We start from the raw sequence: 17,331 nt of genomic DNA, 5'->3' as shown, positions 1-17,331 counted from the left end.
CTCACACTGCAGCTCTGGCATGGGGACAGTCTTTGCTTCCAGAGGACTGGAAGCTTCCTCAAAGAGAGCAGGTGCTCAGCACTGCCCCTCAGAACTGCTCCCAGGGCCCTTCCAGGCCAGCCTCCCACTGCCACCACAGCACAGCTTTCCAGCCACCTTCACATTCACCCTGTGTGTGAAAGAAAAGCACTTGCAGAAGCTTGTGCAATCTCTTGTGGCTGTAAATGTGGTGCTCATGACCATGCACTCAACGCAGTTTACAGAACAGGCTGTGTTTACTTCAGTTTACAAAGTAAAGCCACCGGCTTTAATTCTCCATAAAAACAAAACAATGGGGGAAGTGCATGATTCAGAGGGCTTGGTGCAAATTTTTGCAAAGTAACATATACAAAACCAAAATAATTAAAATCATATATATGCATAAAACAAAAGAAATTCAAGTTAAAACCAGGACTAACTCCTATTAGCCCTAGAGATGATCCAAGAATATGTCAGGAAATAAATAAATCATTCTGGTTTTCACCATAAAAGAGGGTGCTGCTCTCTAATCAAAATGGTTTGGGTATTTACAGAAGGCAAATAGGTTAAAGGAGAAACAGAAGAAGGAAAGCATTCATAAGAGTGAACTGAAATGCTGCAGGGTGACCACCTTCCCACACACCTCAGGGTGACTAAGAGAAAGCTTTAAATCACGGCAAGGGGCCAAAGAAATTAAATGTGAGCAGGACACCATCATCTGCCCCATGCTGGAGGGACTGTGACAAGGTGAGACCAGCATGGTTTGGCTGCCACCACAGAGATTTTGAAGCTCCACCACAATCCATGGCTGCCCTGGGGCAGGTGACAGTAAGTTGGCCTGGTCAGTCCAATTTATGACCAGGAAAGCAACTTTTCCTATAATCCATCTGAAGGGAATGTGGCTTAAAGACACATCTTCCTGGCCTCTGCTGGACTGTGGGTGCTCTGAGGAGGTAAAGGAGGCAGCCAGCACAACTGAACCTCTTTACCTGACATGGAAAGCACAACTGGTAATCCAAACACTCGGCCCTTCCTCAAAGGCCAAGAGCTCCAGTGACAGGAGGGAAAAGGAGGCTCTTCCAAGTATCTCTCTCATCACTGCAAATCACAGTAGACAAAGCAACACTGTCATTTATCACGGCAGCACGCCTTGTGCTCATAGCTGGTATTTCTAATGCTTTGTTGCCAAATAACTTGCTCTCCTTTTGCTGCATGTGCTAATAATGCCAAATCCTGGCAGCTCAGAGATGTACTTCCAGTGCAGTCAGTGGAGCAGAAGCTGCCCAATGCCCAACAGAAGCAGGGCAAATTCTGCAGTTAATGTCACAGCATGCAAGAAACATCCTGAAGGCTCATCCTAACCTTCTGCTTCCTTGTCAAGACACACTTATTTACAGTACCACTTGGAGTAGACTGAAGTGGTAGTTGTGTTGTGTCCATATTTTTAATGTGATTTGACATTTAAGGCAGCACTGCAGTTCACCTCTAAGCCTGTAATTACACTTGCAAATCTACTTAGCAAGACATCAGCAGAGCGTCCTGGGGACAGCTCAAACAGATTGGATCTGTCCCCACACAAGCAGCATTGGAGTACCAAGTGATGCTACAAAGCAGACACTGTGGACTGCAGTGACTGACAGACACCTGCAAACTGGACTCACTCCTGATCTTCACAATAAATACAAAACCAAAGACTGCAAACAGCCCTCACTTTATCGTAAAAGCAGTACTGCACTGAGTCAGATACCACTGGAGGTCAGGAGCACTTCATGAATACACTGAGATAGGACTCCTTTCCACACCCCGCTGTTTAGCCTCGGTCTCATGGAATCCACAAGTGCTAAAAGCACCAGGGTAGGCCCAGGATGAAATCCTGATCATCACCTCCTGGATCTGGAGTCACGATGGCACAGTGCTGAGAAGCACCTTTACATCTCCCACACAAGTGCAGCATCTCCTTCCCATTTTTCTCTTTCATCATAGCCCTATCAGCACTGAAATTTTGAGAGCAAATTAATGCCAAATGCCAGGATGCTCAGTATATTTTGCACCCAATTTACACACCCCAGCCATCCTTTGCACCCAATTTATACCAGAACCCACAAGATATGACTGGAACCAAATAAAATACATATGAAGTACTCCACTCGGACTCCACATATACTCGGTTCTCTCTGGGCCTGGGAAAAAGGTAAGTCTGATTAATTCTGATTTGGACTTTTCATTCATCCCCATGGGATGCAAAGTGAAGGATCTCCTCCTCTCACAAGCCACCTCAGCAGATCTTTCTGCAGGATGCAAATGCTTTCATCCCTGAGTTCAACTCTGTAAGAGAAATGAAGTGCTCAGCATTCACCATGCTAGCACCAGAATTAGAGAACACTGAGCACAGAGGCCTCCACTGCAGGGACAGAGAACAAAGAAGCAGCACAACTGGGAAAGATGGAGAAAAGCAGAAAGAACTCAATTTGTATCATACCAAAGAAAAAGAAAGAAGCCCGATGCCAAACACTTTATACCAGTAGAGGGAGAAAGCTTACAGAAGGCAGACTGTGCTGTTCAACAGCAAAACCTTTGCAGCCCCCAGTGGTCATCTGGGAGCAGCCTGGTACCTCCATCAACAGTGATCCCAGACTGGTACAAGAACCTATCTAGAGGGCATTCTCAGCCATTAGAACACTTGAGCCCATTTCAATGACATGAGCAAAATTCCTATTTTTCTGTTTTTTTCCCAGCAGGGATGACACTTTGTCCAGCTTAGTGCATACAGTTCTCCACTCCTCAGCCAGACTCCTTCTAGCTGACAGAGGTGCAGTTCAGCTCGGCAGGGTCCTGCCTGCTGCCCGGGGCCATGACTCCCTCGGGGCCATCGGCGATGCTGGGCTCGCTGGAGCACTGCCTGTGGCTGAAGCAGCTGGGCTGCAGCAGGAGGCACTTGTCAGAACTGTCCGACTCCTCGACGACCATTCCCGTGTGCATCATGGAGGCCATGGCCAGGAGCTGGATATCCGAGTGAGCGTTGGCAACCGTGTGCCGCCGGATGCTTCCGCACTTCTCCAGGTAAGCCTCGCCCTCCTGCTCTGTCAGTGGGGTCAGGGCCTTAGGCCGGGATCTGGAGTACCGTCTCTCTGGAAGAGAAAGAGCAAGCAGGAATGGTCAGCAGCACACAAACAAAGTGCTGCCCACACTGCCAGGCTGGCCTTGGGAAACAGGGAGAATTCAGTGTGCAGCTACAGAGTGCCCCACCTCATTACCACTGGAAAACAGTCAGGAGCTCACGAGTTCACACTGCTAGGTGTTGGGAAAGGAGATCTGCCTCTGCCCCAGAGAGGAGAGACCTCCCATCCTGCTGTAGGGGCTGCTGCCTACAAGATAAGTGAGCCAAAATGTCACCAGTGCAGCCAAGGGACTCTCTTTAGCATCCTGAGAGTCTTCTCTTTTTTCAAGGGCTGAAGACCAAGTAGGTGCTCTCATGCGGGTTCACTAAAATAAGTGACACTAAAGCAGCACAAGTCATCAAAAAAAGCATTCAGTTGGGATTTGAACTGCCATCCCTTTCTCTGAAAAATTTCTCTCAGGAAGTGCCATTAGCTGTTGTCAGTGTGAAATTCCTGATGCTTGCATTGCACTGTCTCTCCATCTGCCTAGGAATAGGCCATTCTGTTGGCATTATCCCACCACATTTTTTAAAGATCATGCCAGAAAAAGGACATTTCATCCACTTTGCAACACGTCTGGTTTGGAGGCTGGGCACAGAAAACACCTAACAGTGCACAGGAACAGTCCACAACAGCCTGGGGAAAAAGGGCACAAGGGAAAGGCAGTGTTTGTGCTGAAGAGGAAAGGCAGTGACACAGAACGCATGGGTGTGGGCCATACGATCTGCTCAGCAAAAACATTAACGAGGAAAAATGCCAGGTGTAAAGCACAGACCCAAGGCGCAGTCCCCAGCACAGTATCATGAGGCACATTTCCATTCTGACGCTGAAAGCTTCCAGGAGGGCAGGGGTTAGAGTTTTGCCTTGGCTCACTGTAATCCCACCCCAGCAGGTTGAACAGGACACTGGTACTGTTCACCTGCTGGTTTCCACCCCCTGCAATGTTCCATGTGATTTTGGACATCTCCTGTGGGTCTATCCCTGCAGCAGCTCATGGAGCCATTCCCTTTGTGTCCCTGTTTCTCACAAACATCACTGAAGTGCAGTGCAGTGAGAAGTTCATTTCATAAAATCAGAAGCCTTTAAACCATATAAAAGACCTCCAACCAAGACTGCAGAACATAAGAGTAACAAAATGCAAAGCAAAACACTTGTCACTGAAGGTTATAAGAGTTTTGGAAGCTTGTATCAGGAAGAAAAGCCAAAAACAAACTATTTACTACAGGAAGGAACAGGTGAGCAGCCAATACTTCACCCTGCTTACTGCCAGCAATACATCAATTCAAAATAGTTCATTTCACATTTAAGAGTATGCAAAAATCATTTCTGAGGCTGATTACAGCAAATACACTCTTTAGGTTTCATCTGCAGCTCAAACCACAGCAAGCTGTAGTGTTAAAGTGCATTGGGATACGACTCTTTTGAGAAAAAAAATAGGTGAAATTAGCCTACTCTGAACATGCATTTATTGCTTTACTTTTCCTGCCTCTTTACTTTCTTGGCCACAAAAGACAGTCTCTTAAGGGAGTTGTCATGCATAGCGTAAGTAGGAATTTTATTTTTATTTTGGTGCCTTATGACCAGGAATATAAACTGGGAGGAGTTTTTCTGGGACTTTTTTCCAAGCAACTTCAGATCAGGAGTGATATGCAGCTGTTCTATCTTCTCTCCTATCCCAAATATAAACCCTGTTTATTAGCCAGCTGGAACCCCTTGGTACACTCCATACTACCACGCAGGTTATGGTAAATTAAAAGGTGACTGAAAGAGGGAGAGAGGAAGAGAAGCAAGTCTGATTACAAGTGAAAGTTAAGGAAAAGAAGCCATAGCAACACTTTGAAAATACCAAGATTATTTGTAGAAAAGTGCTGTTTTGCAGTCCCTGTTTTGTATTGCAAACATGGGTTCCTTCTTTCTTCATGCTCAGCACAGGGTGGAGGCAAGGGTAAAAGGCCACCTTGGAAATATACACTAATAAATGACAGCTAAAATCAAAGTAAGTTCAATTATTTTAAGGCATATAAACTTTACAAGGCAAGTTTGTGTAGGTTTTCAATTTTTTTAAATGGCACAAATGCCTCATTCAGCAAGCAGAAATCCAGGATGGCTAGAAACGTCAGTACAGGTCAGGCAGCTCCCTTTCTAACTATCCCAGCAGCATGCAGATGTCCATAAACAGCAAAGCAATCAAATTTGTCAAAGTCCAACTTTCACAGGGGATTTTGGTCTAGATTAAAGCTTAGGATCAGATCTGCAAATCCACGCTGAACTGTACAACCATCTTCACTTGCACAGAAGATATCTGACTGCCCAGCAACCACAAGAACAAAAACCCTGAGCCACAGTTTTCCTAAAGCAACACCATGAGTTTATTACAGGCACGGAGTGTCTGAGCTCCAATAGGTTCTTCTACCACAAGACCATCTTTTCCATTATCTCTCAAGTGTAGTACAAGGCAGGTTGTGGGTCTCCAACTTGCTACAATTCTGCATCGAAGCAAAGGCTGAAGTAAGTAAAAAGAGAGGGAGACTGGAGCTTTCTTCACATGTTCTATTTATATCTTCTTGACTACCAAATCAATAAATTTTATTTGGTAGTCAAGAAGATATAAATAGAACACTATGCCCATTAGCTAGCCAATCTCTTCCAGCTGGCCACATGTGTAAGCAGAGCTCCTGCATCACGTGAAGAAGTTTCCCAGAATAAGCATGCTCTTCCTCAAGTGAGGTGCCCATTCTCTCACCTAGACATGTTTATCCATACTTTACACACCAAATTTTAATTTGTGGTTTTTTTTAAAACCGAATCCTCAGATGGAAGGAAGACTTCATACAAAACCCCTGTCATCCCTCAGAATTAATATGCAACAGTTCTGCTGTTTGCAAAAGCTGACTGATGCAGCAGCTGAAGCAGGCTAGCAAGCAGGGACAGAGAGCAGGCAGCAAAGGACCAGGTACAGTCTCTCACTGTGGTGAAAGCAGTACACCAGGCATGGACACAGGGGTTTTAAAATCCAGTCCATGTCCAGAGGGAGGTGAGACTTTGTGGGTGTATGTGTGGAGTTATGGCACTAACAGCTCACTAGGTCATGGAAAAGAAAAAGCCTGTCACAAAAATCTACATTCAGAAACATTAATCAGGGCCTTCTTAAGGATGTTTTAGCCTCTGTTTTCTGTCTCATGGAGTCATGCACTGTTTCCTTTTCCAGCACAAATGCCTCCCATTACCCAACCTGTGTACCCTGGTAATAGCTTCAGTACAATTTGCATGTCTTACCAAGCAAGCAGGTGCTACCAGAGGAGCTGTGATCCTCACACAAACCTAAGAATGGTGATACCACCTGCTTGACCAGCTCTTCCAGCTGCAGGTAGCCCTCAGTGGGGCCAGTAGGCTCATGGACACTCTGAAAATCAAACACAAAAAATCAACATTACCCTTAAAAGATTTTTTAATAAAGCCTGGGGTCTGTCAATTCTCTCTGTACTGTAATACCCCAATTGTGTCAGTAAGGCTTTGGAGGTGATAGAGGCTTGGGTGCCTTTCAAGCCAATCTTCTTGTTCAAGTTACAAACACACCCTATGGGCACTGAGCACATAGCTCTTTTTTCTGAGCAAGTGAGAGGAAGGTACAAGGTGTGCTCCCACTGAGGATGTGCACAGTGTACTACAGCAATGCAATTATGCCAGGGCGGTTCTACCAGAAAATATCTCCTTGTAGAAAAGCCTTAACACGCCTTGGGCAAAGCACTGCTCTTTTCCTAGGCAGGCCTGCAGGCAAAGCACCCTCTGTGGTTCAGCTTACAGCTGTGAAGATGGTAGATAACACCAACCAATTTAACAGTAATTTCAGAAACCGTTCAGACTTAACTTCCTGAGAAGCCTCATATACTTTTTTCCTCAAATGTGTTGCTCTGAGATCCTCTTTGCTCTCAAAATTTTTTGTATTAAAAAAACATTTCAGGAAATTGAGGTAGCACTTCAGTATCACCTGCTGTTCCAGTCTGGGTCACTGGAACATCGTCAGTGAGAACTCATACAGAACTACCAGCTTAGCCACTTTTTTTATTGTGCTTCATAAAGTTTCATTCTCATACATCCATTATGTTGGAGAAGAAATAAAAGGCTGTGTGGTGTGTTGGAGGGAAGGGATGCCATCCAGAGGGACTTTGAAAGGCTTGATATATGGGTTTGTGCAAATCTCATGATAATCAACAAGGGCAAATGAAAGGTCCTGCACGTGGTTCAGAGGAAGGCTGGATGGAGCCCTGAGCAACCTGGTCTAGTGGAAGGTGGCCCTGGCCACGACAGGGAGATTGGAACTGGATGATCTTTGGGATCCCCTCCAGCCCAAACCATTCTATGATTCTATCAATTCAAACATGTAATATAGCATTTTACAGGACTGTCAAGCTGGGCAATATGAGAAAGAACCAAAACTGGTTGTATTTGGCATGCTTGGTAAAGTATTCTGTTAAGATCTGGATAAAGAGGACAGTTATCACAGACGCTCCTGATCTCTTGGGAGAGGCCTTTGAAAGATGGCCTTTCATTCTGCCTGCTGCCTAAAGTTATTTCTCCTCTAATGGGCACTCCTCAGCATCCCAGCCAGCCAAGCAGCCAGAGCCACAGCTCATTCAAATTTCATTATCCTCTGCAATGAAGACTTGCCCTGTCTTTGCAAAGCTGAGGAATCAGGAAAACTAGGGCACAAAGAGGCATTCACACAAGCCAGAAGATGAAAATTTGTGTGGAAAAAAAAAAAAACAAACAGTCCCGACACTGTTTGAAGATGGGGAGGAGAGGTACCAAAAAAAAGAAAATACAAAACATGGCTCTTTCAAAGGCAACATCTTTACCTGTTCCCAGGAAAGCTCAGGGCATCCAAATTCGGCTCTCATTTTAACACTGACCGCTCCCAAAAAGGCACATATCACACTCCCATCAACCCACCCTTTACTCTCCCCACTTTTCCTCCAGTGTTTGTATGATTTCAGTGAGGTCAAGATACCCAAGTGAGTCTGACAAAGAAGAGCAGAGGCTCCCCACCTGCAGAATTAACAGCATCTGGACAATGGAAGCTGGAACTTTCGTCTGGACCAGGGGAAGGATTTCTTCCAACTTCACTTTTAGCAAGACCAAGTCTCTGAAGCCAAGAAGAGCAATCTGACGGATTGTCAACTCCTGACCCTAAAAATACAAAGAAAGCAAAATCCACATGTAGATAAAATGATGTGTGAGCATCGTACCAACACATGGGCACACAGACAGGAGGGTTTATTCTGCCCATTGCTGCTGTGGCAAAACACCCCACCCTGTCATACATGTTGAGGGTTCTTTAATTTTTTCCCTCTCAGTCTCACATAAATTCTGAAGTAGGCATCACCTCAGGGGCCACTAGGTTTGGAGTGAAGCCAGAAATGGGCCTGTAGTTCACCAAGTGACTATGTATGCATTCATAAAACCCACTTGCCACCCCATTTGTTCACAGAAAAGTCCAGGCTGGATGTAGCTTGTGCTTCTGGCACTTGGAGCTGAGAAAGCAGAGAAGATTTGGCAGGAAATGAAGTTGTTACAGAATACTTCTTAACTAAATCTGCCTCTGACTTATACTGTACCCTCTTTTTGCTCAACATCTGCATTTTACACCTTGCAGATAGGACAAAAATCTACAGGTTAGTCCACTACAGATTTTAGGATTTAGGCTGGAGCAAAGCTAGTAAGACTACTTGAACCAAACATCATTTTAAAAAGTAACAGCTTTAATATCCTCTGCAAGGCATCTCTATTTTACATCAACAACACAAACGAGCAGGTTTAACAGATGATATAATATTTATCAGCATATTTAAACACAGTCTAACTCCATTTGGCATTCTAGTGTTACCATCTTTCCCTCTGCTATGTTTAATATCTGCACAACTTTCTCTTGCCCCACTGCAACTCAGTAGCAGAAATTTTCCTCCCAGCCCTGCCTAGCACTCTCCAGCCTGAAAAGTTTGCCATTTTCTTCTCAGTATGTTAATCTCTGCCCCGTGGTCTGTTTGGGAATCATTTTATGATCTCCATAACACACTCAACGTAGCAAATATTTAGCTGGAAGAAATTAACAGCCATTAATCATTAATTCATAACAGGTTGTATGTCATAATTAAAAGTGTTATCAATATGTAAATATGAATTAAAACCAATAGAATGGAGAGCAGCTTGGACATAATAAAAGCAGTTTGCTGTTTTAAACTATCACTGTGTAGGGAAAAAATGTGCAGGAAAGACCAGTACCTATCTTGAAACTATATTTCAGCAGCTGTAAACTTTTTTATTTATATTATGCAGTTTAGTCCCATTAACTTCATACCCCATTTCAAAATGCAAATATGTTTCTGTGCCAAGCAAAACAAGATTTGCTATTCTTTTTTCCACACCAATAGTCACATCAACAGCTGCAACTATACGAAAACCAGTGACCTGTTTACATAGTTCCCCTCTGTACAGCAATTTAACCAACTTGGCTGCTTAAAGGTCGTATTTCTGCAACAGCTATGAGCCTTGGGGTTAAACTTAGCTGAGATACGAGGCTGGTGTGAGTTACTACCTCTGGTAACATACACTCACACATGTGGCTGACTCGGTTTCATTCTGAATGGGTAATTGCTGGCATCACAGAATAGCACAACTAAATAATCCTGCTGATAATTGCAGGAAAGGATGGGGAATAAAGAACAAATTGACTTTCCCATCTACCAGAGCAGTGTACAAAGAACTGCAACTTGATGGAAGACACTCACTGGAGGAGCTCTCCTCACATGTGGTGACACACTGTATAAATGGCTGCACACAGTTCCCTATTTCTAGGAAAAGCCCAAACCTTGTTATTAGGACACTGGCCTGGCATAATAGCAATTTCTATTTCTTTCTGTGCCAGAAACTCTCTCTGTGGTAGCCCAGAGCAGTTGACTCTGAGTTAAATTCTTGGATGTATTTAGGCAGCTTAATCCATACATTTGTGTAATGCTTAGGTACCTACAAAGCTTTAAATATCCTGTCTGTTTACCTTTCAGTTCCTCATCCAGAAAGTGGCAATACTTCCCAAAGTTCACAGTTTTGCTGATAGATTTTGAGTGACTCAGATAATGTGACAAGACAAATACAGCAAAAAAAATTATGCGTTTAAAGAATCTCAACATCCTGTAGTCACTCTTTCACCACTGTGACCAAGTTACTTCCAAAAGGTGTACCCACAGTGTTGTAACTTGTGTCCCATTTCTCATCAGAGACATTTTAATAGCAGGGCAGTAGATTTTTCTGTTAAGTGGCAGAATTATTAGCATCAGTGGGTATGACACAGAGCTCTACTGCTTCCACAGTACCCAGGCAGCTGCAGTGCTGACAAACCCCTGCTTAAATAGGTCACTCCCTCACTGAGAGTTAGCTGCAAAAAGGAGAGGGTATTATAGTTGCACAGTATTACCTGTCAGACACCTACCTTCAAGCATCTGCAGCAAGGAAAGAACAAAAATAAACACAGTAGAAAGGTTAGTGTCTGTCTTTGCAGAAGTCCTTTCTCTTTTAGGAAATGCCAGCTTTAATAGGATTAGAGGAAAAGGGCAAGCTTTGAGCTTTACCTGCTGCCTTTCAAACAATACAAGGGAAAAATAATTTTTAAAAGCTCTGGAAATAATGTCTTCCAGAAGAGGCAAAAGTCAAGGGGAGGAGGCTAGCATTTCCAAGAACGTCATTCTCCATATGAATTACATTTTTCTTTTCCTGTGATGGCAGAAGAGTTCAAAATAGGCTGGGGGGGGGGGGGGGGGGGTGGTAATTAGACTGCTCATATGGAAACCCTGACTAAAACTACATTAAAAAATTATACAGCTCAACACTTCTGATGGGATACTAAGCTTTCAAAATACCCAGCATAAAAAGGTTTTATATAAAAAATGTTCATTCTTCCTCTACCCATAGACTTACATGTCCCTTTATTAAAGCTTAAAAAAACCCAACTGAGGATTTCCTAAAGGCACAAATGGGATATAAGCCCTTCAAAAGTCATTAGGGTGAGTTAAACACATTTTCTCCTGATCTGGTCTTCAGATCTATACCTCTAGGACAAGCTGTCAGTGTTGTCATCTGCACCAACAGTCACAGATACTTAAAAAAGAAGGAACTATAAATACAAATAGCCCAGAGCTTCAGTCTAGAAAAGGTATAGTCCAACAGTTTCAGTGTGCAAGCTTAGCTAAGCACAGAAAGTAGACAGTTGGGAATAAATTCAGTGCAAAGCACCATGCTTTTCCAGTAGATTTCAGCAGTCGTTCTTACAGTTAATACTTGGATAAACTCTACTTCCTCCCAGATTTAGTTTAAAGGTTTTGACACATATTTAGCCACTAGCCAAACAGTGCTGCCGGCAGAGAAGTTAACACTTGCCATCAGCAGGCATTGCAGTTACATTGCTTTGCCTGACTGAACTGTAATTAGGATTACCTGGACTGGATAGAATATTGCCTGGAGTGTAGGAAGAGTCTCTGTAAAATAGTGATCCCAGATTTCAGACAGGACATCAATGCGATCCTCACCTACAAAAACAGAGATTGGGAGCAAGAGCTTTAGTGACAGGGATACTAAAAGCAAGTTGGATTTTCCAAGGACTTTCTAATTCCCCAAGCAAGGGACTTCATTTCTTCAGCCCAAAACTGGTCATCACCCTTAACTGGCAGAGACACAAGGCTGTGACCACTGTTTGTTCTGTGCAAAACATGAGACCAATTCCAAAAAAAGAGCAAAGCCCCTCTTCAACCAGAGGCTTTAACTCCACAGCACAGGACTGTGCAATTGCACAGCTCACAGTTAACATGCTCCACTAGCAGGGGAGAGGCCACACAGAAACAGCTGAATCTGAGAACCAGCAGGTCACAGCCAACATCAGCTGATCACCCAGCATCATCTGCAACTGGGCCAGGGAGAGCATTTAGGAGAGCTGGGCCTCCTCCATCAGCACCAGGCACCTGTCAGGAATCCTGACAAAGGCACTAATGACAACTGAGGCACTTGTGAAGGTTCCCAAATTAAATCCACTTGTAGCCAACCCTTATATGACTCTAATTCAAACAAACATCCCCAAATGTAACTAAATGAAGTTTATATAAAGTTTATGTATTAAAATGAAGGCAGACTAAGCTATGTATCTTGTGATTCCCATAACAGGAATACAATTGTAATCAAATTATGTAATTAAATTATGCTCATAGGTTTGACTTACAAAGCTGTGCACTCTGCAGCATCTGGGCCGAAGCCTCTAAGTTTTTTAGCTAAAGGTTTGCAGTGTTTATTTCAAGTTTTAGATACATCACTGGAAATCTCAGGTGCAAATACAGACTCAGGTTTAAAACCACAAGTTTCTGACAGATGAATTTTCCAGGATATCTCCCACAGTAACTTACAAGCAGTCTAGACTCCAAGAGCAGTAATGGCCACTCAAGTCAGGTTTGAAGGCTCACCCTCAAGGTCACTAAAGGCCCTACATGAGGAACACGTAAAATTGTAACTCAAAGGAGCCTGATCACTCTGTACTGAAGTGCTTTTCTCATCTGCAGACTTCCACACAGCCTTTCACTGTGCTTGCCCATGGGTTGTTCTGCTTAGGACACAGCCAGAGAGAAGAGCCAGCAGGACTAGATCCTGCAGACATTTCCCTTTGAGCAGAGAGCCAGCCCACTAACAACCACAAGAAGGTTCAAAGAGATGCTTCACTGTGTCAGGTATGAGTCTGGCTTCAAAACTGGAACTGCAGGCAGACAAACTACCCAACACCCCCACAACATCTACCCATTACCACAACAGCCAAGTGTAAGCAAAAAAGACAACAGGAAACAAATTAAATGCTTAAATTTTTCCTTCCTCTGCCTCCTACCCAGGACTGCAAAGCTTTGCTGTCTGAAGACAGAACGAAATGTCAGAGGTCACTTCTCCTTCTGATGGAGAAGCAGGAATGGTTTGTTTCTTCAAGAAATAATAAATCCTGCAGGCACTGAAAGAGATTCTGACAGACTGTATAAAGAAAAATCATGTTAAAGAGCCTGTGATTGAAAAATAGACACAGATAAAACATTGCTATGCCCTGCAGCCACTCTGTCTGGGTGCAGGGGCAGTATAAGTTTTCCAGGAAGACAGAACTAACCAAGAAGCGTGTACAAGAAATCCTCATTGCTGTGACCACAAGACCTGCAACGAGCCTACACATCATAAAAGAAAGATGCCCATGAGTCATCTCCTGCAGTGATGCCAGCCTGCACAGCAAAGTGGCTCTGGTGTCACTTCAAGCTAGAGACAGAAAAATGAGGCATAGAAGATGTTTTGCTGTCTGCCTGGGAAACTTCATCTAACCCAAACTACCTGAGCATCTGCAAAATACTCTTGGGCAACTCTCAGCTTATTACAGACTCAAACTCAATTTTCATAATGCTAAAGCAGATACTGGAATACTTTTCTATGAGTACAGAAACCAACGTCTCTGGTAAGCTGTGCAGCATTCATTCTGAAGAGCCGGCAGAGGCAAGGCAGGTACCCACATTTTGGAAAATGCAGGAGTCTGCCTTTTTTCCTCCCTCACAGGGCAAATGCTGGATAAGCACATCCCAAAGCAGGAGGCTGGCAACCCCTTAACTCCTCTGGGGCCCAAATCCTACAGCCTCCCAGCTGTGTGAAGTCACTTGGTGAAGAATGGTGCAGAGGACTCCAGGACCAGCAATGACATGAAATTATAAGCATCTATTGGCATTTAACGACCCACACACAACACACTGGTGATTATCTCTGCAGGCTAGAAAACTGGGTCAAACCAAAGAGGATTTATTCTTTTAATAAAGATGTGCTGGCTTCACTTGAGCAAACAGTTACTAAATGTGACCAGCTCCCCACACGTCCAACACTGAGTGGCCACACCACGCTTGCCTTGGCCTGCAGGCTCTGCAGCAGCAGTCTGAACACAACTCCATGTGTCATCAGCTTTCCTGAAGGATTTTGTTCTCACCCGAAGGACTGCTCGTCTTTAAATTTACACAAAGCTTGATAGTTCAGCTCTCAAAAGCATGACAGAGAAACCAAAGCTGTGCTTACATCAAGCTGCAAATCATGTTGAGAAATGAAAGGCAGAAGGCAGTTCCAAGCAGTTTTGCAATAGGATCCATGTCCAGAACGGAAATTCTATGAGCCCATGTTCAGCTGCCACACGAGACCCACGCTCCTGCTTTTGTGGTGCAGTTATGGCTGGTGGGAGCATGGTGGCTCTGTGGCTATTCAAACAGCCCACCCTCTGTTCAGCCTCACAAGGGCTCCCCAGGGGTTGTGTGAGGCCCCAGGGCAGCACCAGAAAGGGCTGTATGCTTTCCAGACATGCAAATCATCTCATCTGACCAAACATCAAAGCACAACTCCCTTCCAAAACAGGTTTCCTGCTGTACTTACCTTCACACAGCTTGACCTTCTCCTCCATAAACAGCAACCCTTTCGCAAGGAGCTGGTTCTGCCAAGAGAAAAGAGAGACATGCATTTGCCTTTTATTTATCTATAATGAACATGGAAGAATGCATTTTTGTCAGATGTTATCCACTTTGCATGCATTTATCTAAAGATTGATCAAGTTGTAGTACCTCAGTGAGCATTGATCTCAGTGTGAGTGTGAGCTAGACATTCCTTAACCCCCTCTTGTTCAGCTAGACATGAGAATGCAAGACACAGCATTGAAACATCTCCCAGAAATGGGAAGGGTCACAGGGAGGGAGTCAAGAAAACAAAATGCTTCTTACCGTAATGGTGCACCCACATGTGCTAGAACTCAGTTACATGATGGAGGCAATCAGAGTCAAATGCTATGAAAATGCTCCACTCTGTTCTTTTTTGCACTTGCTCATTGCTTGTCTAACTGCACAGTAGGCCAAGTTCAGCTCCCTAACATCTACTTCTCTATTCCTACCTATTGTCTTTCCATGAGGCCATTCTTTTTGTATTGAGAAGCTGGATCACCTTAATATGAGATGTAAAGCTGCAGAAGAACTGTCAGGTCTTTCTAGACAAACTGAACCCTCACGGACCAGACAGATAAAGATATCAGTAAGCCTGTTTGCAGTTCAGGACATCCAAATACCTGATTAGCTTTTTGTTCCCACTTCCCCAAATGTAGGAATGGTGCAAAAACAACACCTATCTTTTTGTTCTCCTTACAGGTGAATCAATTATTCTGAAAAGTTTTGAGAATCCCAGAGTAAGGCACTGCAATCACCACATAACACACTATTACTGCATCCTAAAAAAGGTACAGAGATCAGTGATAGAGAATAAGGCCTTCTGCCTCTCTCAGGATTCAGTATCAGGGTAGACCACAAACAGAGATGACTCCCTCACTATTCATCACACAGTTTTTGTTTCTAATAGGGGACAAGGTCAAGGCTACACTTCTGAACCCTCCATCAGCCAAGGAACAAGGCACATCTCTTTCCACTCCCAGTGGACACTGCTGCTACCCCACTGGGCACCACCACAACATCCTGACGAGCTGCCATGGTGCATCCTGCCCTGGTGGTCCTGCTCTGGATCATAAACCTGCCTCCTGGAACCACACACCAGCCTGGCTCAGCCCTGACACACAGACAGGCAGCTGCGGAGGTGCCACAAGCCAAGAGAGCAGCACACCTCTGCATCCTCCCTTCAACAAGAAGCTAACACAAAGCTGGGTATAAAAAGGAGGAAACATTGCTCTGTGACATTCTCAGGCTGGGAGATATTTTTCACCTGGGCAATGACAACGGGAATTAGCAAGCTGAATAAATATGTTCACACAACCAAAGGAAAACTACAGCATTTCCCAACGATAGCAACAATGGGAAGGTGACTATTTTATGAAGATCCTGTAGCAGAAATATGGGCTTTGGAGGGAAATACTAAGTTGTCGGGATGTCCGTTCAACAGAAATAAATAACTACACATATATCATGCTCTAGACAAAAAAAAACTTCCCAGGAAAAGCCAACAGTGTGAAAAAGGAGGGGAAAAAAAAATCTGTAATGAAGAAAACCATAAGGGGAAAAAATGTGAAACCCGCTTACACTATAAATATTTTTCTGCTTGAACAATAGATAATGTTGGAGTGGCATGGCACTTCGATCCTTCCAAATGCTTTCAGTTTGTTAAAAAAAAGTATTTCATTTATTTATTTTTCAACCTGTAGCTCAAGGCTATTACTTCTCTTATACTGCAGGGGAAATTTACAGCTGGTCTTTAATACTGTATTATTTTAAATTACTTTGTAATAAAAATGTGTATATATATATATATATATATATATACACACACACATATGAGGATGTGATGCTTATTTTCTTGTTTTTCTCTCAAGAACTCCTTCTCTATCTGCCATAGAACCTTAGATTTCATTTTACGTATGTTTCCCACTCTGGATACAATCTTCCAGAGACTTTGCCTAAAAGCTAGTATTATTGATTTTTTACTTCCAGGAACTTTTTTTTTTTTCTTCCACAGCTATGGGAGCAACCAAGGAACACATTTTACATGCTAATGGGCAGCACTACTGTATCTATTGCAAAATAGATATATTAATCATTACTATGTGGTAAGAAATTCATAATGCTCCTATGAATATAGTAGAGCAATTCTATGTGTTAAAGAGATTGCATAATCTCACTCTAAAGGTTTCCCTAAAACAAGATTAAGTCTATACAGTTACTGTAGTTACTGCAGACTTTTCACTTATCCTCTCAGATTTTCCCTTTTCCTGTGGAAGAGACTTAAAAAAAATAAAATAAAATAAAATCAACCACACTTCATTTCCCTTCTCCCCATCCTAAAAATATCTGGAAATGTTACTTCTCCAGCTTTTCTGCAAGAAGCCACAGGCTTAGGAATTGATTCATTCCAAACATTAATCCCTCAGAGCAAGCCAGACAGGAAAATTATCATTAACAAACCCTACAGGGTTTGCTGACAGATCAATACAAGCTACTCAATGCAGCTGCAGTGGAGGTCTGTATCAGACCTTGTCTAGATTACAAGTCTCATTTTGCTGCTGCACCCCCGCTTGCCAGGAGCACAGAGCTAAGAGAAAAAAATAAATCTTCTATTTAAAGCAAGACCAGATAAAGAC

At 43.4% G+C, this 17,331-nt stretch overlaps 1 protein-coding gene across 2 annotated transcripts in view; it reads right to left on the bottom strand.

The window, feature by feature from the left end:
- Positions 1-255: 255 nt before the first annotated feature.
- PRR5L (proline rich 5 like) overlaps positions 256-17,331 on the bottom strand; it is a 41,352-nt gene continuing 24,276 nt past the window's right edge. For both annotated transcript variants that reach the window (XM_058851276.1, XM_058851267.1), the window contains exons 5-9: positions 14,640-14,697; positions 11,661-11,752; positions 8,223-8,363; positions 6,453-6,579; positions 256-3,146 (exon numbers count right to left, since the gene is read on the bottom strand). In XM_058851276.1, the coding sequence (XP_058707259.1) occupies positions 2,815-3,146; positions 6,453-6,579; positions 8,223-8,363; positions 11,661-11,752; positions 14,640-14,697 (750 nt within the window). In that variant the 3' untranslated portion in view covers positions 256-2,814. The remainder of the gene's footprint in view (positions 3,147-6,452; positions 6,580-8,222; positions 8,364-11,660; positions 11,753-14,639; positions 14,698-17,331) is intronic.

This window comes from Poecile atricapillus, chromosome 1, assembly GCF_030490865.1.
Source record: "Poecile atricapillus isolate bPoeAtr1 chromosome 1, bPoeAtr1.hap1, whole genome shotgun sequence".
Taxonomy (NCBI): Eukaryota; Metazoa; Chordata; class Aves; order Passeriformes; family Paridae; genus Poecile; species Poecile atricapillus.
This window is presented reverse-complemented; position numbering and strand designations above follow the sequence as displayed.